This window comes from Cucurbita maxima, unplaced genomic scaffold, assembly GCF_002738345.1.
Source record: "Cucurbita maxima cultivar Rimu unplaced genomic scaffold, Cmax_1.0 Cma_Scf00014, whole genome shotgun sequence".
Classification (NCBI taxonomy): domain Eukaryota; kingdom Viridiplantae; phylum Streptophyta; class Magnoliopsida; order Cucurbitales; family Cucurbitaceae; genus Cucurbita; species Cucurbita maxima.
In genome coordinates, this window is record NW_019272030.1 from 2,014,794 (window position 1) to 2,035,112 (window position 20,319).

The 20,319-nt window shown below is 38.3% G+C and overlaps 4 protein-coding genes and 1 long non-coding RNA gene across 7 annotated transcripts; 3 read left to right on the plus strand and 2 right to left on the minus strand.

Annotated features, from left to right (window-relative positions):
* Nucleotides 1–128: 128 nt before the first annotated feature.
* On the plus strand, nt 129–6,259 carry LOC111489734 (beta-galactosidase 16). The gene is made up of 19 exons (XM_023138082.1): nt 129–681; nt 1,964–2,059; nt 2,143–2,255; nt 2,341–2,407; nt 2,523–2,615; nt 2,723–2,866; nt 2,959–3,053; nt 3,239–3,347; nt 3,454–3,538; nt 3,620–3,738; nt 3,922–4,083; nt 4,174–4,355; nt 4,479–4,570; nt 4,649–4,758; nt 4,847–4,939; nt 5,057–5,161; nt 5,258–5,403; nt 5,493–5,844; nt 5,954–6,259. Exons 1-19 carry the CDS (start codon nt 484–486, stop codon nt 6,062–6,064), a joined length of 2,472 nt encoding a protein of 823 aa, XP_022993850.1. The 5' UTR covers nt 129–483; the 3' UTR covers nt 6,065–6,259.
* LOC111489756 (N-glycosylase/DNA lyase OGG1) lies at nt 5,556–8,106 on the minus strand. Of its 3 annotated transcripts, XM_023138124.1 has the most exons (6): nt 7,152–8,106; nt 6,837–7,047; nt 6,514–6,742; nt 6,342–6,433; nt 5,931–6,189; nt 5,556–5,856 (listed from the first exon to the last, which is right to left on the minus strand). In XM_023138124.1, exons 1-4 carry the CDS (start codon nt 7,928–7,930, stop codon nt 6,420–6,422), a joined length of 1,233 nt encoding a protein of 410 aa, XP_022993892.1. In that variant the 5' UTR covers nt 7,931–8,106; the 3' UTR covers nt 5,556–5,856; nt 5,931–6,189; nt 6,342–6,419. The 3 variants fall into 3 exon arrangements, with proteins under 3 accessions (XP_022993892.1, XP_022993891.1, XP_022993890.1); XM_023138123.1 differs by having other exon boundaries at nt 5,931–6,433; XM_023138122.1 differs by having other exon boundaries at nt 5,931–6,742.
* Nucleotides 8,107–8,503: 397 nt separating this feature from the next.
* LOC111489792 lies at nt 8,504–10,794 on the plus strand. The gene is made up of 3 exons (XR_002719436.1): nt 8,504–8,701; nt 9,389–9,471; nt 10,439–10,794. It is a non-coding gene; the product is annotated as an uncharacterized LOC111489792 (long non-coding RNA).
* A 1,859-nt stretch (nt 10,795–12,653) lies between these two features.
* Nucleotides 12,654–15,762, plus strand: LOC111489746 (cyclin-A1-1-like). Its single transcript, XM_023138101.1, has 8 exons — nt 12,654–13,062; nt 13,742–14,105; nt 14,189–14,325; nt 14,410–14,636; nt 14,722–14,874; nt 14,953–15,139; nt 15,236–15,370; nt 15,457–15,762. The coding sequence occupies exons 1-8, from the start codon at nt 12,850–12,852 to the stop codon at nt 15,526–15,528; spliced, it is 1,488 nt and encodes a 495-aa protein (XP_022993869.1). The 5' UTR covers nt 12,654–12,849; the 3' UTR covers nt 15,529–15,762.
* A 135-nt stretch (nt 15,763–15,897) lies between these two features.
* On the minus strand, nt 15,898–18,183 carry LOC111489739. Its single transcript, XM_023138090.1, has one exon. It carries the CDS (start codon nt 18,145–18,147, stop codon nt 16,036–16,038), a length of 2,112 nt encoding a protein of 703 aa, XP_022993858.1. The 5' UTR covers nt 18,148–18,183; the 3' UTR covers nt 15,898–16,035.
* Nucleotides 18,184–20,319: the final 2,136 nt, after the last annotated feature.

Here is a 20,319-nt window from a genome sequence, read left to right on the forward strand (position 1 = left end):
TTTTTTTTTTTTTTTTTTTTTTTTTTTTTTTTTTTTTCTTTTATACTTAATTTACATGCTTACCCACTAACTTACTCTATTTTCATTTTTCCCCCGTTATTTATCCATAATTCTCTTAAAGTACCGACAAAACTATTTAATAGTCCCCCAACGTACCATTGAAATTCGGAAATTCCAGTTCGACTCGAATCCGCCAACTTCTTCTTCTTCTTCTTCTTCTTCTTTTGTTTATTTATTTATTTATTTTAAATTAATTGACAGCCAGTTATGAAGGCGCTGTATAAAATCAAGAGAGACGCCTCGTTTTTTACGCAGAAAATTGGTATATGAAATTTGCCTCTTACAGATCCAGACGAATTTGTATATTGCTTTCGAGAATGAGGAGTGAGTGAGAAGTAGAATTCTAGTGTTGATATAGAAGGAAGCGGCATTTCTCCGATTCAGCAGTGAACAGCCTTGGAAGAGAGGAAGGTTCGGGAATCAATGGCGAAATCGAAGTACGGTACCGTCCGATTACTCTGCGTTTCTGCTTTGGTATTCACGGCGGCGTTATTCCACTGCGTCCTCGGCGGAAACGACGGCAGCGACGGTGTAAGTTACGACGGAAGATCCTTAATCGTCAATGGAGAACACAAACTTTTCTTCTCAGGCTCTATTCATTATCCGCGGAGCACTCCGGATGTAAGTTTAATTTCTTTCTTTCTTCATCCATCTCTGATCTTCTGTGATAATTCCAATGATTTCTGTTTCTAATTTGAGTTTAAGAGTCATGGCGGCCGAATTTTCACTGTTTCAATTATTTTGGCGGGAAACGATTTTTCTATTTTCCGTTTCGCATTGCTGTGCAATACGTGTTAGGTTAGTTCAAATGCGGTTTGTTGTCTAGCGTTAGGCGAAGCACATAGCCATAGTGGTTCATCATTCATGTTTGCTCATTCTTTTCAATCTACTTTTCTAAAATGGAATTTCTGTGTCTTTTCCCCCCTCATTTTCAGAAACGGTGTTTTGATTAATAAAACTTGCCGCCAATAAATGAAGTGAATTACTGTTTACGGTATTATTCAATTTTTAAGATTAAATTTTACTTGATTAAGGAATAAATTATTTTGGAATTTCTATTTTGTTTCAGTGATAGAATCGGAACTAAAAAAGTTATGAGATTAGTTACGAATGTTGCGTGTCTAGAAAAGCATGATACGTGATTTGTGTTCAGTTTTTTAATAAGGTCTATTGTTATTATTACTATTAAATATGAAATATAGTGATTTTTTCAAGTGATGTTGGGATTGACGATTATATTAATGATTTTTGAACAAAAACATATTTAGTTTCTATTTTTTTTTAATACCGTCTCATTAAGTTACGGTAATTCAAAATATTATTTTTTGATCTTACAATTATTATGCATAAAAATATATTCTAATTTATTATGTTACATTTATGCCGTTAATTAATTTTTTTTTTGTAATAACATTACAAAAATTTGTATTATGTTGTTATATAAAATTTAAAATTTTCAACATAAAATTAAATAAAAATACTTATTGTAAATAGTGGTTAGTTTAATAAAGTTAATTTTTAAAAATAAATAAAGTTGAAGTTTTAGTTAAATTTTAATTATAAATATAAAAAAATTAAAAATTTAAAAATACTTTTTATTTTTTATTTTTTAACTTTTTTAAAACATTGTTTGAAAGTGAACGAAATCAAGCCCGCCATAAAAAACCCAACAAAAAGTATTCAAGAATCATGTGATTCGGGTCACCGCTCAATGGACGAATGGAAAATCTCCACATGAAATTCAAATCATCCGTGAACATGGCTATTACGAATCGGCTAGAAAAAGGCTGGGTCCCATTGTAGTTCAATTGGGCCTGGATCATCCCGTAAACCCGCAACATTTTTTTACGTGTGCTTTCAGTGTTGGAAATTATGATGATGGTTTTGTTAATTTGTTATGCAGATGTGGCCTTCTTTGATTGCCAAAGCAAAGGAAGGTGGAATAGACGTTATACAAACCTATGTCTTCTGGAACTTGCACGAACCCCATCAAGGAAGGGTAACTCAATCTCTCTACTCTCTGTATATCTCTAAAAGATGATAGACATGACATGAGCCGTGTAAAAAATTTTATTTTTTCAGTATGAATTTAGTGGAAGACGTGACATAGTAAAATTCGTTAAGGAAATACAAGCGCAAGGATTATATGCTTGCCTTAGGATTGGACCCTTCATTGAGGCGGAATGGAATTATGGGTAAGAACATATGAAACTTTTTCTCACAATTATTCCTTTATAAATAACCATTTCTCGGTCATTGTCTTAACTTTCTGATATACAGTGGTCTACCGTTTTGGTTACATGATATTTCGGGAATTGTTTATCGATCTGATAATGAACCATTCAAGGTGTGTTGAAGTATTGATATAATTAAATTTATAGTCCGTGAAATTTTAGCTTTTGTATTATGATAACCAAAGTGAAAGTTGTGTTTTCACGGTCACTCTGCACCTTCAATGACAGTTTTACATGCAAAACTTCACCACCAAGATAGTGAACATGATGAAATCCGAAGGCTTATATGCTTCACAAGGAGGGCCAATTATACTTTCACAGGTTTGAAGCAATGGGCCATAGCAACACTGAATGTTTTTTTAATTTATGTTCCATTGTTTTTTTTTTTCTTTTAACACTTTTAAGAGAACACATCGATGGAGTTGCAGATTGAGAATGAATACACGTTGGTGGAGGCAGCCTTTCGTGAGAAGGGACCGCCTTATGTTCGATGGGCAGCAGACATGGCTGTTAGCCTTCAGACCGGTGTGCCATGGAGCATGTGCAAGCAAAACGATGCACCTGACCCTGTGGTACGTATGTAAAAAAAACTTCAACTATACATTAATTTTCCTCTCTATGTCTACGTTTTCATTTCTTATATTGTTCATATATTAATTCGTAGATAAATACGTGTAACGGGATGAGATGTGGAGAAACGTTCCCAGGACCAAACACACCCAATAAGCCATCTATATGGACTGAGAATTGGACTAGTTTGTAAGTTTTGCGATTGCTCTGTATAAAAATATTTTGCATTTCCTTTTTCACAAAAATGGAAGGAAAATGTGTTTTTCCTTGGAATGTTATGGAAATTGTTAATTACTTGAATATCAGATTGAATTTTGTTGTTTAATGATCGATAATTTTTTATTTCTTGGGACTTTGGGGGCGCGGGATTACAGCTATCAAACTTATGGTGGCGAACCGTATATAAGATCAGCAGAGGAGATTGCATTTCATGTTGCTCTTTTCATTGCTGCAAAGAATGGGACCTATGTCAATTATTATATGGTATTGATATAAATCTCTCTCAATTTTTTGTGTGTTCCTATGAACTTAACAAAAGATGTACACATGTTTCATTTAAACCACAATCACTGTTCATTTTTTCATCTAGTATCATGGAGGAACCAACTTCGGAAGATCAGCCTCTGCATTCATGATCACAGGTTACTATGATCAAGCCCCCCTGGACGAATACGGTATGACATTTTTTAAAACTATTGCTCAACTGTTCGAATTTTGCATCAACTGAGTAATTGTTTACCACATTCTTACTGAAGGTTTAATTAGGGAACCAAAATGGGGCCATCTTAAAGAATTACATGCGGCAATTAAGCTATGCTCAAAGCCTTTGCTCACTGGAACAAAATCCAACTTCTCACTGGGCAAATCAATAGAAGTAAGTTTTATCATGTTAATAACATCATTCTATGCAATAAAAAGCTAATCCTACCGTCCAAGATGGAAATGGAATATCGTATACAATGAATGTAGGATAACTGGATAAAAATGAAAATGATTACTTATTGAGGTTGTAATTCTAGGAAATTGTAGACAATTGCTCATTTGTCTTTTTTGGCAGGCTATTGTATTCAAAACGAAGTCCGGAGAATGCGCTGCCTTTTTGGTGAATAAGGGAGCTACAGACATGAATGTCCTCTTTCAAAGTGTTACTTATGAGTTACCTCTAAGTTCCATCAGCATCTTACCTGATTGTAAAAATGTGGCCTTCAATACTAGAAGGGTAAGATTTACACTGGTAACTAGCGGGAAGTTTTTAGCAACAGTTATCTTTTTCCGCATAAATTTCAACCATTGAAATATATATGATCAGGTAAGCGTACAATATAATACGAGATCAATGAATGCAGTACAAAAGTTTGACTCAAATGTAGAATGGCAAGAGTTCAAGGAATCGATACCTAGCTTTGACGAAACTGATTTGAGAGCTAACGAGTTACTAGAGCATACAGATACTACAAAAGATAGTTCAGACTATCTTTGGTACACTTTAAGGTAAATTATAAGTGAGAAATCACGCGGCTGAGGTTAAAATCTTGAATAAGCAGAAGAATTGTTGGAAGTCAGAATGAACAAGTTCGCTTTCCGTTGCTTGCCACTGATGGTTGTGAAATGCAGGGTTGAAGCGGATTCTCCTGACTCTCAACAAACACTAAAAGTGGATTCGCTAGCTCATGCCATGCATGCATTTGTCAATGGGCTTTATGCAGGCTAGTTTTATCTTCCTTTGTATGGTTAAAAGCTCTATCAAACCACAATATCGAGAATTTCACTATTGATGTTTATAGGCTCCGCCCACGGAACTTACAAAGAAAAAGGGTTCTCTCTGGAGAATAATATTACGTTGAGAAATGGCATCAACAACATCTCATTGCTCAGTGTGATGGTTGGTTTACCGGTATGAATCTTCTTACCTTCCCTTACATGGTTGATGCATATTAATTTTGCATTACACCTTAGTGAATTCTAATAGCTATAATGTGAAGGATTCTGGGGCATTTCTTGAGAGCCGAGTCGCTGGACTGCGAAGAGTGAGGATTCAAGGCGAGGATTTCTCCACGCAACCTTGGGGATACAAGGTTCTTTAATTTTTTAACTCATAATATGAGTTCATACACACTTGAAGCCGATGTAATATTCTTTAAAAAATATACGTACATGTATCTTGTCGGTTTTTCTGAACAATTTTTCCATAGGTTGGCCTATCAGGAGAGCAATCGCAAATATTTTTAGACAGTGGGTCAAGTAATGCTCAGTGGAGCAGGTTAGGAGACTCTTCCCAGCCGCTCACATGGTACAAGGTACTACCGACAATCAATTTTTAGACTACTCTTTGCATAGCAACTATCCTGAATTCAGTGTTCATTAACTGACCTTTGTCATCATTAATTGGGCAGACTCAGTTCGATGCACCTCCTGGTGATGACCCAATTGCACTGAACCTTGGTTCCATGGGGAAGGGTGCAGTTTGGGTTAATGGCTGGGGTATTGGCCGATACTGGGTCTCCTTCCTCACCCCAACAGGGGAGCCTTCACAGAAATGGTAAACAGTTTATTCAGACCTTAATATCTGGTGTTATATTATATCTCACCTTTTGAAAATTCCTTTCATATTCTCTCCTTTGAATCCAGGTATAATGTTCCACGTTCCTTCCTCAAGCCGACTGGGAACCTGTTGGTCATTTTGGAAGAAGAAACAGGAAACCCAGTTGGGATATCTTTGGATTCTGTTTCAATTAGCAAAACATGTGGGCAAGTGTCTGAATCACATTATCCTCTAGTAGCTTCATGGATGAGTGCAAAGAAACAGAGGGCAAGTAGAACAAAGAACAAAAGCAGAAGGCCTAAGGTCCGATTAAGCTGCCCTACTAACAAGAACATCTCCAACATCTTATTTGCAAGCTTTGGGACACCGTCTGGTGACTGTCAAAGCTACGCTGTTGGAATGTGTCACTCGCCAAACTCCAGAGCCATTGTAGAACATGTGAGTAATTTCCTGAAACGCATTAGCATTCTATAAAGAGATTTGTATCTTGCATTAAATAAAAGGTATTCAAGACGACGACTCACATGAAAGCTTTGTGATGTTTCAGGCGTGTCTGGGGAGGGCTAAATGCGTGATTCCAATCTCGAATCGGAACTTTAGAGGCGATCCATGTCCATTTGTCACCAAAACACTGTTGGTTGATGCACAATGCACATAAATGATGGAAGATGTCTAGCATGAATGAAGCACATGGCAAGATAATTCACAGTAGCTTTCAATAGATACATAGCTTTAGCAATAATCATCTCCATGACCACAGCTTATTTCATTCTTTTAGGAGTCCTAGAAACAATCATGCAATACTTCAATTATTAATTGATTCATGTCAATGAAATGAAACCACAGTTCTCTAGTCACAGAAAATTCATCTTCTTTAACTAGATCACAATTAGTAGAAGGCTGGAATGTAGGACTTCCCCAAACATGGGGATTACATTTTGAATTCTTCCTCCAGGAGAATATGTCAACGAGCCAAAGCAAACCCGAACGAATTTCAAGAGCTATGCCAACACCTATGGATCTTGCTCTACAAGAAATCGGAATTAACATTAATGTCAAAAGCCTGAGACCAACTTAATATACCTATTCACATTGATCTATATTTACCAGTATGTGCCTTTTCTATCTGCTCCTTTGTAGATTTTTTCCTTTTGGTATACTCAAGACTTGCAGGTAAGAGGGCCTTCTGTTGAGGTAAATCAGCGACGAAGAGCAGAGTTTGAGCCCAACCAGCATATTTTCCATACTTGCTGACAAATGCCTCAGCCACACGATTGCACAGCTTTGGCGTTAGACGGGCACCAGCAAGCTCAGGGACAAGGTACCTAGTAGCTATCTTTTCATCACATACAAGAATAAACTTAAAATCAATTTAGTTCATATGAAAGGAACTTGAATCATTTTAGTTCATATGAAAAGGGATATAGTACCTGCCAGACGTGTGTGTCAACAGGAATGGCGTGGTGCTGATCGAGAGAGAAGAGAGCAACACAAGCTGCTACCTTTGGACCCACGCCCGGTAAAGCTGTAAGGGCTTCAATCACTTCGTCGAGATCCAAATCACGAAGAGACAGAAGCCATTCTGCACCTCCCCCAGGTTTGCCTTTTAGTTCTTTCACAGTGCCAATTATGTATTTAGCCCTGCTTATTCACATTATGCTATCAATAAAAGTGTTCCCATCCCCACAGATAGAGATAGTGATTGATTTCTTAGATCAAATTAGTATTGGAATTGAGAGATTAACCTGTAACCAAAGCCTGCCTCTCTAAGCTCAGCCTCAGAGACCAAGGATAGCCTCTCCAAAGAGGGGAATTCATGGAAATCAAAGCCTCCAATATTACCCAAATGATTCCCAAGTGATGAGATGTAATCCACCATTTTGGTGATTCTTCCAATATTGTTATTTGAAGAACACAAAAACTGAATCAAACACTCGAGTGGGTCTTGCCTGAGAACTCGAGCCCCCTCCAAATGGCAAGACAAGACATCGAATCTTGGATCAGCCGCCGAGAAGACCTCCCAAATGGCTCTTAGGGAGATACCGGCGTTAAGGAAATCAAGCAAGGCCAATCTGGCGGCGGCGGCGGCGGAGGAGGAGGAGGATGTAGAACAAAAGTGAAGGCAATATGAAACGTCGCCATTTGGGAGATGGGTGAGAGAGATAAGATGAGGCCCAACAACGCCGGTGAAGTGAAGGGGGCTGGTTTGTTTCCAGCGGAAGGTTTGGCCGGTGGGGAAAGTGAGAGGCAAAGAGAGGTCTGATCTGGTGAGATTTAGAGAGACCCAGTTGGAGGATGATGCGGATGCGGGGGATACGAGGTGGGTTAGGGTTTTGCTTCGATCGTTGGATGAGTGGCGGAGGGACACGGTGGTGGGCTTTGAATGGAAGAGTTGAGGGGTCGGAGGAGACGGCGGCAATGACGGTGGCGATGGCGATGGCGATGGCTTGGCGGAGGGAGTGGAGGGTGGGGTGGGTCTGAGCCTCTTCGCCATTAGATGGTGTCTCAATGACAATGAAGGCATTGGTAAGTGGCGCTTCCTTTAAAATATTGACCACCAACGACCAAACTGAACGGTCAATTGTTTGAATTCTCGAGGAAACATCAAGATCTTATCCATACTTTTGTTGGTCTAAATTATGTTAAATATGTTTTGAGTTCAATACAAATGTATATAGAGAAGTAAAAAATATTAATATAATCAACTAAATTATGCTCTAACTTAATTCAATAATTTAGGAATTTGAACTATTTTCATCCTCCTAAAATCAAAATGTTTGGGGTATAATTCGAATAGACCAAATTAAACAATTTCTATGATAATGGTAAAACCAGGGCTAAAAAGGTAATTTACTAACTATTTTAATGTATTAAAATTATATTGGAGGGTGGAGTGACGAGAGTCCGTCTCGCATTCGCATCCTTTCCAAATAAGCGGTTGAGATCTTGGTCGTCCAAATTGACGGTCCAGATCCTTTGTCTTGAACCAACGATTTCGCGCGGAAATATGGCCTCGAACCATCCATCATCTCGTGCAGCACAGAACCGCCGAGCTTTTTTTTCTTTCTTGTGTTTGTTCCTCAGTTCGTTTCTGTACTGTTACTCTCTTCTTCCATTCCATTAAGTTTTTGTGATTCCAGTTATGAGTTTAGCTTGAATCGATTGGATGAACAGGAACTAGTTCGAAGCACCGGGGAAATTTCCGATCGAGATCGAACTAGTTTCTTTGGAAGATTCTTTTCGGTGAAGGCTAAATCGGCGGACGTTCTTATATCTTCCTCAACACGCTCCTATGGTGAGTATTTTCGTTGAATGTTTATTCATTTGATTCTTCATCGTAGTGCCAAACAAATATATTATGATGATCAATTTGTATCAGTTGCGATTTTGTTTGAGGTAGCATCAGTTGTGAATTTGCGATTGCGGTTTCAGCTTTTTTTTTGGAAATGATTATTAGTTTCCTTTTCACTGGCTTCAAAGTGTGTAGGATAGTTAAGAATGTTTGTGAAAATAGATCTGGGAGTAAAAAACCATAAGATTGCACTAACTAATAAAATTGGAGATTTGGGAGAATATTCTGGACATGAAACTCACTGGAAAATGACGAATCTCATGAAAGAAGAACATTTCAATGTGTTTGTTGAATATTTTGAGGGCAATGATGGAGTTGTGTCAAACAAAAACTGAAGAGAATTTTTGGCTTTAATTACTTCGATGAAGAAGATGAAATTTTATCTTGTTTGGAAAGATTTTATATACTGATATTGAAGAAATTCTCAGCTCTGAACATTATTTTCTTTGCCAAATTATACTTCCACTAACAGGATTTCTTTTGATAAAGTTTACATTCAACAAGTTTATCGCCTTTATTTTTTTAATTCTACTTCTTCCATCAATACATTCCCTCAGTTTTCTTATCTGAATTGGATTCCCTATGCATTACTTCTTCTATCTAACCTCTGATATATATCAATGTGTCAAGGTGCTTATTGCTTGTGAAGTGCTACGCAGTTCTCGTTTTTGTGTAGCAAAGGAAAATTGCAATCAACATAAGGTACGATCAAGGTAAGTGTGAATTGTTTTTGTGGTTTAAAAATTATATATGCAGAAGCAAATTAGAATAGAAATTAGCAGATCTCATAGTGTTAGATACAAAATTGAAAGTTTAACGTTGACATACTTATTTGAAAATATAGAAATATTATTATTGATATAATTAAATTACATAATTCATTAGTTAAAGCTTCTAAGTTTAATGGTTTACCTAACATAGTTTTAGAGTAAGAAATTTGGTGTTCCAACTCTTCAATCTCATTTCTTTTTTACTTAATATTGATTTTTTTTCTCTATTTTTGTGATATTTAAATTAAATTTATTAGACACGATATTTTTGTGTCAAGTCTTAGAAACACTACTAGTCTATGTCTGTTTGAAAAGGCATTTGCAAAGACATTTTGAAAAAGGGTAGGCTCATTCTATTGGCATAGTCGTATAGTGTTGAGAATTGTTGGGAGTGAGTCACACCATGGTTAATTTAAGGAATGATCATGAGTTTATAAGTAAAGGAATACATCTCAATTGGTATGAGACTTTTTGGGGAAACTTAAGCAAAACCATAAGAACTTAAGCTCAAAATGGATAATATCATACCATTATAGACATCCATGTTTTCTAACATGTATTTATACTTATACTGTTTTTTCCTTTGTGTTATTTTGGTTTATTTATCCTTTTTTTGTTCTTGGAAAATCCATTTTTAAGGGGAGGAAAAAAAAAATATATAATTAAGAACAATGGAGTGTTTATGGCAATTAGCTTTACACAAAATTAATTGCTGTTGAATAGGCTACACAATTAGAGGTCGACCTCACAAAATATTATTAATGAAAGACAGTAAGTTAAACAAAATACAAGTCTCTATCAAAGTAGACTCTATTTGAGAGTACTTTGTGATACCTCTTGATCCAATTTGCCTTTGCTTCTTTGCCTTTCTTTTTTACATAAAAACTAAGTTTGAAAGTAATGTTTGCAGATCAAAAGATTTGTACATTGGTGTGGTGCTAAATTACTGACACTCATAAGTTCAATTTGATATCGAAGGTGTGAATAAAGATTTTTTTGGGTAATGTAACAGAGGATGAGACTCTGTGATCCTTCGAAGATATCTCTAAAATTTTGAAATTCTTTAGGTATGAGCTTATTAGGGGAGAAGAAGGGGCATACGATCGCCAACCATGACCATTAGCTTCAACCAACTTATAAGGGTTGGCTAGGCATAGTTGACTCACGTAGGTTAGCTCACTACCTAAGGATGATTGGCTTGTGTGACTTTTACTATGAATCACGAACCTCTACAATTGTATGATATTATCTCCTTTGAATATATAAACTCACGATCAACTTCTTAATTAGCCAATGTGAGACTTTTCTCTCAATAATGCTCAACAACATTGTCATCGATGACCAATCCATTTAGACAAATCATACTATTTCAGTCTTAAAGCCTGTCAGTAGAATTTTGGACATGATCTTATGTAGCTTGAAAAGGATAACAATAAGGACACAAAACATGCACGAGCCTAAATTCCCCAACAACCACCAAGTCGGAAGGATTTAAGTAGCTCTTGCTGTAGCACTCACTGTCAACACATTGGACCAATCACAACCAGCATTTTCCGTAGATTAAGCGAAATTGTTCTTTTTTTTTTTTTTGTAATGAAAAAAGAAAATATATAAAATAAAAACAGTTTCCCATTTGAATTCAAAATTCAAAGCTACTAAAATTTGAATTAGCATTGGTGGCACTGCCTCTGAGTTCGAAACCCAATAAACAACAAAAGTCCAAACTTATAAGAAAATATTGAAACATATAAGACAATTAGCCCTTATTTATTTATTTTTATTTTTAATGGGTTTTCTATATCTAATTCTAAATAATTTTACTACGAAAATAAAGAAACTTGTCTAACGTTAACGAAGTAAATGTTTTTTTTTTATTTTGTTATGGGGAGATAAAAAAAAAAAAAAGAATCTATAATTAATTGCATAAGGACAAAATGGGGAAATTAAAAATTCAAGGACAAAAAAGTAAATAAACTTTAAGTAGTATCTTGTATTTAGTCCATTTTTTTAAAGAGTCAATCTAAATATAATTTAATAGATATTTTATTCAATTTTAAATTTTACTTCTACAAAACTAAAAAATCAAAATTAACAAGTTCAATTAAAAAATTAATTAGAAATAAAATCTTCTATATATATTTTTAAAACAAAAAGGACATTTTAAAATAATTGTTCTTTTCCTTTCCTCTTGAAATTTGTGTAAAAATTCCCCTTTTTAACCTTTTCAAGTATGCCCTAATTTTAACTTTTTATTTATTTATTTAAGAAATTAATATTTTAATCTTAAATTTGAAAGAAGCCTATTTCTCAATTATATTCCATACTAGTTCAATAAATGCATAACTTAATTATTTTAGTTTATTAAAAAAAAAGTTTCTTTATTGGTAAATAATTTATAATATATCAATTTAAAATATCGTGTCAATATATTTTTTGCCAATAGAATAAAATACCATATATTTTGCTTACAAATAAAGTAATAAATCATAATTTGATCTTTGACTTATCTTTTCTTTCATTATCCCGAAGTTAAAGAGTTATTTATTTTTGGTGTAATAAGATTTTATTTAATAATTTCCATAAATTCGTGACTAACCTAATCTTATTTTTATTTTTATTTATAAAAAAAAAAAAAACAATTCTTCTCTCTCTTGCAGCGTAGGAGAGAGAAAGAGAAATGGATGCGTTCAGTGACCGTTTTGAATTCAAATTCAAATAAACTTGAATTCTAATCTGACAGCACTGTGACTTACCAATGTTGCAAAAAGGCCCCCACACAGTCCCGACAACCCCGAGATGTAAAGGCAATGGGAAGCGACAGATGGCGGTATTCCATTTGTCTGTGATGCTCCAAACGAAACCCACAGGCGAAGCCAAGTAGACTAAATGGGCCCCGCCTCCGATGTCGAGTCCTAACGAATACCGAGAGGCGAATCGACGGTCAGGAAGTGCCGGAATTCAAAATCATCCAAATTCCGCGCCCTAAAGCAAAAGAAAACTGTAATTAAAACCCCCCTTTATTATAAATCACACTTCCCATCTTGCTCACTTTCGATAACGCTCTCTTCTTCTTCTTTCTTCTTCCTTTTTCTCTCTGATTCTGATCTTCAAAATCAAATTTCCATTAATCAAATTTTCCAAGAACTTCAATTCTTTTTTGTTCTTTTGGTGTTTAATTTTTGATTCTTTGCTTTCTTGGCGTTTCTCTCTTACGCCAAGAAGGTTTTGAAGTTGGAATTGAAGAGAAATTTGTGCGAATTTATTAGTCTTTTTTTTTGAATTTGACTCTTAAATTCTCAACTGCGTTCGATCCGATCCGCCATGTCCGCTCATAATCGCCGCCCGTCATTTTCGTCGTCGACGTCGTCGTCGTTGGCTAAACGACAAGCGTCGTCGGCCTCGTCGTCCGATAATGTCGGAAAGGTTGTGGCAGTTCCGCCACACTTGGCGAAGAAGCGAGCGCCACTCGGTAACCTAACGAATCTCAAGAGTGTGTCTCATACTGCTGCTAAAAGCTCTGTTCCGCCTGCTATGGTACTTAATTGCTTGCAAAGGAGTCTTGATGATTTTTGTTCTATGGTTTCTTTTCATTTGTGGGAGTTGATGTTTTTCTTTCAGTAGGGTTTGATTTTGTTTATGGGTGTTTCTGAAATGAATTGCATATTATTGGGATTGTTCAACGATGCTTTAAATTGCTTGAGACAGAGTGATAATGGATGAAAGATGTCCCCTGTTTGTTTGTAGCTCACTTTTGTTGGCTGTCTGGATCATACCCATAACTTGAACAGAGTTTTCTTAGTATATCCCTGTATGTTTTTCCTTGTTAATAAAAAAACTTAGCAAGCTGAGCTTAAAATTATGGGCGGATTCTTAACAAGAAGGGGTCTAGATTCCTGAAACAATTTTATATTCAACATATCACTTATCAGTCTTTTTGGGTAGCTTAGGAAACACTATACTGATTTTTTTAGCAGTGTTTACATGTTCTTGTAGCTGTGTTTGTTTCCTTTCGAAGCAACAAGTACGAGAATTGAAAAACATTTTTGATGTCGTTATATAAAATGATTTTTTTTTTACGAAGTCCTTGGATTTAAAATTTGGATATCATTGTGGGTCAACCCTTTTCTTTAGTGTATGACAGCATCATGTGCCTCATTGTTTGTTTAAATCCAATGATTCTAAAGCGTTCCTAAATGAAATTTCATATTTGCAGGTGCCTTGTGCAACCAAAGCTGTCAAGGCAAGGAAGAGTTCCCCTGCTAGAACTCGCATTGGTAACTTGCCGGCGGTGACTCATACAGCCACATTGATTGATGTCAAAACGACGAATTCAATTGTCCCTAGCAATGTTCCAGCAATCTCAAGAACTGATGCCACCGCCGTCTCTAGTAGTATGGATGTCTCTCCGACTAAATCAGATGGAGTGTCACTTTCCTTAGATGAAACTATGTCTACTTGTGATTCTTTTAAGAGTCCCGACGTTGAGTACATGGACAATACTGATGTCCCAGCTGTTGATTCCGTTGAGAGGAAAACTAAAACCAGTCTCTGCATTTCAGGTCATCCACCAATTAAAGGTGAGCTCATGGATAAGCTTTTAAGATTTGCAGCATCTGCCAGTGTTCTTAATTGATTGTATTTTGCTTGGTTCCCTTTGTAGGTAGCATATGCAATAGAGATGCACTTGCTGAAATGGAAACAGATAGCGATATCATTGATGTTGATACCGATTTCATGGATCCCCAGCAATGTGCTACAATTGCTTGTGATATTTACAAGCACTTGCGAGCATCTGAGGTAATGATCTTCTTCTTCAGTAAAAAGTTTAAAATTTTACCATTATATATCTGTTCCTAATTGTTTAATATGTTGTTGGTTCAGGCTAAGAAAAGGCCTTCTACAGATTTCATGGAGAAAATTCAGAAGGATGTAAATTCAAATATGCGTGCCATACTGATTGATTGGCTTGTGGAGGTAGCAGAAGAGTATAGGCTTGTGCCAGATACTTTATATTTGACAGTGAACTACATCGATCGATACCTATCGGGAAACTTGATGGATCGACAACGATTACAGTTGCTTGGTGTTGCTTGCATGATGATTGCTTCGTAAGAATTCTCAATACCCTATTAATGCTTGGTTGTTGATTTTGATAGTCTGATGTTCAATAGTAAGTTTGCGTTGTTCTTCCAGAAAATATGAAGAGATCTGTGCACCTCAAGTGGAAGAATTTTGTTACATAACTGATAACACATACTTTAAAGAAGAGGTATTGCAAATGGAATCTTCTGTCTTGAATTACTTGAAGTTTGAAATGACGGCTCCAACACCGAAATGTTTCTTAAGGTAAAGTCAGCGATTGTGATGTTGGCAATGTTTTTTTGTTCAATGAACTCATAATTCTGATTCGTCGATTCATCATAGGCGATTTGTTCGAGCTGCTCAAGGGTCCACCGATGAGGTTTCGTCGATGCAGCTGGAATGCTTGTCCAACTTCCTAGCTGAATTATCTCTTTTGGAATACAGTATGCTATGCTACGCACCGTCGCTCGTAGCTGCGTCGGCAATCTTCTTGGCAAAGTTCATACTTGTCCCAACTAAGAGACCATGGGTATGATGAGAATCATCTATGTTCTTTGTTACAAAACTCCAACAAACCAATTACGCTTATAGAGTATGTCTGCTGTTGTTGTGATCTTTGGTACAGAACTCGACCTTGCAGCATTATACACATTATCAGCCATCCGACCTTGTCGAGTGCGTTAAGGATTTACATCGCCTCTGCTGTAACGCCCACAATTCTAGCTTACCAGCCATCAGAGAGAAATACAGCCAGCATAAGGTGAGCACAGTCTATTGATGTTAAGTTGTTCATTTGATCTTGTAATGCTCTTATACTGACTGATACTTTGATGGTTTTTGCCTCAGTACAAGCACGTGGCGAAGAAGTATTGCCCTCCGACGATACCGCCAGAGTTCTTCCAGACTCAAACACAGTAGATTTGTACTCCAATTGCGGCTCTGTTGGATTAGTAGCAGCCTGACTTAGCAGCAAAAGTTAGAGACTAGAACAAGACTAGAGAGACATAAAATACTCCCTTTGTAAGCTTTTGAATGTAGCCATAGCCAATGCCACTGGTTTTTTCTACATAATGTCGTCGGGATCTCCGCGGTTTGTTGTAATGTTGTAGCGAATTACTGAATACCAAAATGCTGAGATTTGTACAAAGAAAACATTCATATGTTGGAAATTGTCGGGAGGGAGTCCCACGTCGGCTAATGAAGAAGATGATCATGAGTTTATAAGTAAGAAATACATCTTAGGTTCAAAATGAACCATATCGAAAAAGGAATGATCTGAGATAAAACTTAGAGGGCAACTCAGAAATGTCTAAGCATTAAAAGCACTGCCATTATTTTTATACCAATATCTCAATTATGTTTATATATTACATTAGTGTACATGCTAATATGGGATTTTAGGTTTCGGATGGCCCAGTGACACCATTATGGGCTGCATCGAGGCCCGGTTAAGTCGGGCTTAATTTCATTCTGGGCCTTGTTCTTTTGATTCAGCCAGTGACAATCTTCAAAGCCACAGGGTTCCACGTCATATGAGTTCTGAACGTTGACAGGGCTGATGTAACGTGGGCTCCACGTGGGGGTCCCATCCTCGTAGGAGTTATGAGTCAGCCTCTGAAGATCGGAGCCGTCCATTTTGATGGTGAAGATCTCACCATAGGGTTGATAGTGATGTGGGTTCGAAATTGGCTCTGCAGATATCCCCGCGTTGTCCGTAGTGAACACTAGAACCTTCCCGTCCGGACTCCAATTCGGGTGGTTCGCTCGACCCGCCGAACCGCTTTGAAACAGCTTCCTCAACCCGGTTCCGTTTGGGTGGATCAAGAACAGATCGAAACTTCCGGCACCGGGATTGTGCCGGTCCGATGCAAATGCAATCCAGTCGCCGTCTGGCGACCAACTGCACATCGTATCCGTCCACTGGCCCTCTGTAAGCCGGTGAAGCGCTTTGTTCTCGCCGTCGACGGCGTCCATTATGTACAGGTTCTTGTAGCCCGATCGTCCCGACCGGAAAACGATCCATTTCCCGTCGGGGGACGGCGATGGGAAGGCGTTGTTTTCACCGTTCTTCGTCAGCTTCTTGATATTACTCTCGTCATCATCCACGTTGACTGAAATGATATCGACCTGTGAACTCAACGGCGCAAAATCAGGACCGGCGCTGGTGTATACTACACCTTCCCGCACTGGATCCCACGCCGTTGAGAACGCCGCGCCGGGGTAAACCTTCTGTTGATTCGAACCGTCCCGATGGATGACGTATAATCCGGGAAAGTTCACGAAAGCTATACGGTCACCTGCAGGCGAAAAAGATGGAAAAGAACCGTCGATTCTGAACAAGGATAAATTAGAAACTGGGCTACGAACGTTCTCTAAGAACAGGGTATTGCTTTTTCTTCCATTGCTGTCGCCCCTGCACTTGTGGTAACCGATACGAGTCCCGTCGGCGGAGATGAACGGATTGAAATGGTGAGAATTCGGTGAAACCACTTTTGTCAGCTCCTTGAATTCTCCGGTGACGAGATTGAACAACTCTATGTGGCGGAAAGACGAATCGGGTCTTCTCGAAGCGACAGCGATTAGGTTTTTATTGGCTGGAGAAGTGGCCGGAGTGAACACGTGCAAACCAGGTGGAGTGAGTCGTTCGATTATCACTGAATCGGTAGAAATTTCTCCATCACTCGGGAGAATCGCTCTATATATACTAAGCCACTGGTCATCGCCTCTCCGGTGAAAATAAAGAGTCGAATCGTCGGCCCAACACGGCCAGCCACCATGTTCGACGACCTTAACGCGACGAGTCCCGTCGCGAGTTAGGAAGATGTATATATCGGTACTTAGTTCCTCAACTTCGCCGGCCCAGCCCTTCTCGCCGTAGGAAGCTACAGCCGTCCAAACTCCCGATGGAGAAACAGAAGGGCTAAAGTCAGCGATTCCATAGGGCGTCAATCGCCGAGTTGTACCCGATCTTAAACTCCTTGAGTACACCGCCGCCCAACTCGTTCTGGACTCGCCAGGGTCCTCGTGAGTCGACACGTACACCAAATAATCGCCGCTTAAACTCGGCCGATCTTTGAAGGAAACCCTAACTTCGTTCTTCTGCTCATCATCCAAAAGGGGAATTTGCAGCCGATGAGGAATCTCGAGCGCCGACCGCCGTCTGGTACTAAATCCGGTACCACCGTAAATCGCATCGTAGAAGATTCTGGAGATTCCGTTTCTCTCTGTGACATAAACGAGTTCCAAATCCGGCCGTAAGGACTGTGATTGGTTCGTCAAAAGAGAGATAATCGAAGATGACGACGACGACGAAGGGAAATAGCCATTGAAATTGACGGATTCGCCATCGGTGATTAGGGTTTCATCCGCTGCAGAAGGGGCCCTGTTTTCATCGGCCGGGAGGGTGAAAACATCGAAGGCGTAGACGGACCTGCCAAGAGTGGTAAATACTATGCTGTCACCACCGCTAGCCGCAACCAACGACGGCGGAAGGAGAGAAGAAAACTGGAGAAGGAAACAGAGGAAAACCAGAGGCATGGTGGTAGTGAAGTCAGTTTGAGACTGGAAAGCGCGGAAAATCGCAATGATGTGGTGTACTGTCAACTGTGGTGGAAATAGGGGACACGTAGGCAGATAAGTGGGTCCTACTTATTTAGCATTTTGTTGACGTGGCAACGTCTGATTGGGTCTTCGACACGTTGACAGATAAGTGGGTCCTACTTATGCAGAATTCTACGCTGCGATAAGTTGGGGTTTTCCTAGATGGATTATATTTGATGGCTTGCTTACATTTCTCGTGGCTTTGATCTTGTGGCCTATGCTTGTGGAGATTCAGTTCATTCCGTCGTCATCAATGTATCCAACTCTTCGTATCGGAGATCGAATGCTTGTCGAGATGGTAAATGTCTTGAGTTCCTTTGGGTTCAAGTTGAGTTTTGGATATATCAATCAAATTATGAATCAACTTTGGTTTCTTCTGTTTTTCTGAGATGAATTTTGAAATTTAGGGTTCGAGTAGGTTTTAGGTGTATTTTTGTGCTTGTGGATTGAGATTTTAGCGTTGTTATGATAAAGCTTGATCGATTCAAGCTTCAAAATTATGTTTCGGTTATTTCTTATTCCAAGAAAGTAGATGAATCATGTGTATGAAGGTTGCATTACGAAACATAATCGCTGATAATTTCTCGTTAGTAGTCATTTTCATATCGAAGGAGAAAGAATCGAACGTCTTGGAAACAATATGCACATGAACAATCCAACGAATTTTGATCTCAGCAGTTAAGATGCAGGGATTATGACACTAATTCTTATGTCCTGGTTGCATTTTCTTCAGGCCTCTTATTACATCAGAAATCCTTCTATAGATGACATTATAACCTTCTGAGACCCGACACAGGTAAGTCGACGAACGACTCACCTGCATGTCTTTTAGTTCAACAGTTTTTCTCTAACATGATCCTGTTGAAATTATAGTGTGCTATAGCAATCTGGATGCAGAGAAGAGAACGTCGTTGTAAAGAGAGTTGTTGCAAAAGCCAGAGATGCGGTTAAGGTATGGAAGACCCTTCTTATCATTGTGTTAATGCTATGCAACTAAACTTTTGAACAGAACCAGTTTTATGAATGATTATCCACGTAACCGTCTAAGCCCATCGCTAATAGATATTATCTATTTTGGTTTGTTACGTTTTGTCGTCAGCCTCATGGTTTTAAAACGTGTATGCTAGGGAGAGATTTCCACGCTCTTATAAGAAATGCTCCGTTCCCCTCTCCAACCGATGTGGGAACTCACAATCCACTCCTTTGGGGACCCAGCGTCCTTGCTAGCACACCTCTCAGTGCCTGGCTATGATACCATTTATAACAACCAAATTTCATTGCTAGTAGATCTTGTCCGCTTTGGCCTATTACGTATTGTCATCAACCTCACAGTTTTAAAACACATCTGTTAGGGGGAGGTTTCCACACCCTTATAAGAAATTTATCGTTCTCCTCTCGAATCGATGTAGGATCTTATAGTCCATTTTTTGTACGCTAATAAATGTATACTCATAGCAACCCCTGACTGGTGGCTCTAGTAGCGAGGAATTGGGATGGTTGGTGTATCTAAGGTCCTAGACTCAAGCCTGTACAGAAGATTGCTATCTCTTAGAGCTGGTATTGGTAGGGTTGAAGCCTCCCAGAGATTAGTTCGGGTGAGCTATGAGCATAATGCAAAATATGGAACTCCTCAATGCTCCAATCGTAGTGTTAAAGTTAAAAGAATCTACACATTTATATGGTTATAATCCGTTTATGAGGATGATTGTACCTCACACCTGTCTTTAGATGAGAAAGCCCAACGATCCATTATATAGGAAATGCTATAACCCATTGTTCTTCTTTTGATGATGAACCTACTCCGGTACAACAAGTTAAAGGGACCTCTACGTTTCATCCCGGTGCATAGGGCCAAATTCCTTTAGAGAGCCCACGAGATGCCTCTATGTCAATGGAATTGCTCAGGATGAAAGCTTGTTAGCAGAGCGGCCAGCATATAACACAAAGGCAACTGTGAGTTTTGTTCAAACTCTACTTTCTTTTTTCATTTCACTGCACCATCCTGCAATTTTTTTTATCACAGCAATAAGACTTCTAAAGCACATCCTTAGAGATTTTATAGTCAAAACGAAATCTTCAAGGTGATTTGATTATGCATGATGAACCCAT

Coding starts and splice junctions, on each gene's coding strand:
- LOC111489734 (XM_023138082.1), top strand. CDS start 484: ATGGCGAAATCGAAGTACGGTACCGTCCGATTACTCTGCGTTTCTGCT. Junction 4,356..4,478: donor TATCTTTGGTACACTTTAAG/GTAAATTATAAG, acceptor TGTGAAATGCAG/GGTTGAAGCGGATTCTCCTG. Junction 4,759..4,846: donor GTGTGATGGTTGGTTTACCG/GTATGAATCTTC, acceptor TATAATGTGAAG/GATTCTGGGGCATTTCTTGA.
- LOC111489756 (XM_023138122.1), bottom strand. CDS start 7,930: ATGCCTTCATTGTCATTGAGACACCATCTAATGGCGAAGAGGCTCAGA. Junction 7,048..7,151: donor GAGGCAGGCTTTGGTTACAG/GTTAATCTCTCA, acceptor GTGAATAAGCAG/GGCTAAATACATAATTGGCA. Junction 6,743..6,836: donor TTGACACACACGTCTGGCAG/GTACTATATCCC, acceptor TGTGATGAAAAG/ATAGCTACTAGGTACCTTGT.
- LOC111489746 (XM_023138101.1), top strand. CDS start 12,850: ATGTCCGCTCATAATCGCCGCCCGTCATTTTCGTCGTCGACGTCGTCG. Junction 13,063..13,741: donor GCTCTGTTCCGCCTGCTATG/GTACTTAATTGC, acceptor TCATATTTGCAG/GTGCCTTGTGCAACCAAAGC. Junction 15,371..15,456: donor AGAAATACAGCCAGCATAAG/GTGAGCACAGTC, acceptor TTTTTGCCTCAG/TACAAGCACGTGGCGAAGAA.
- LOC111489739 (XM_023138090.1), bottom strand. CDS start 18,147: ATGCCTCTGGTTTTCCTCTGTTTCCTTCTCCAGTTTTCTTCTCTCCTT.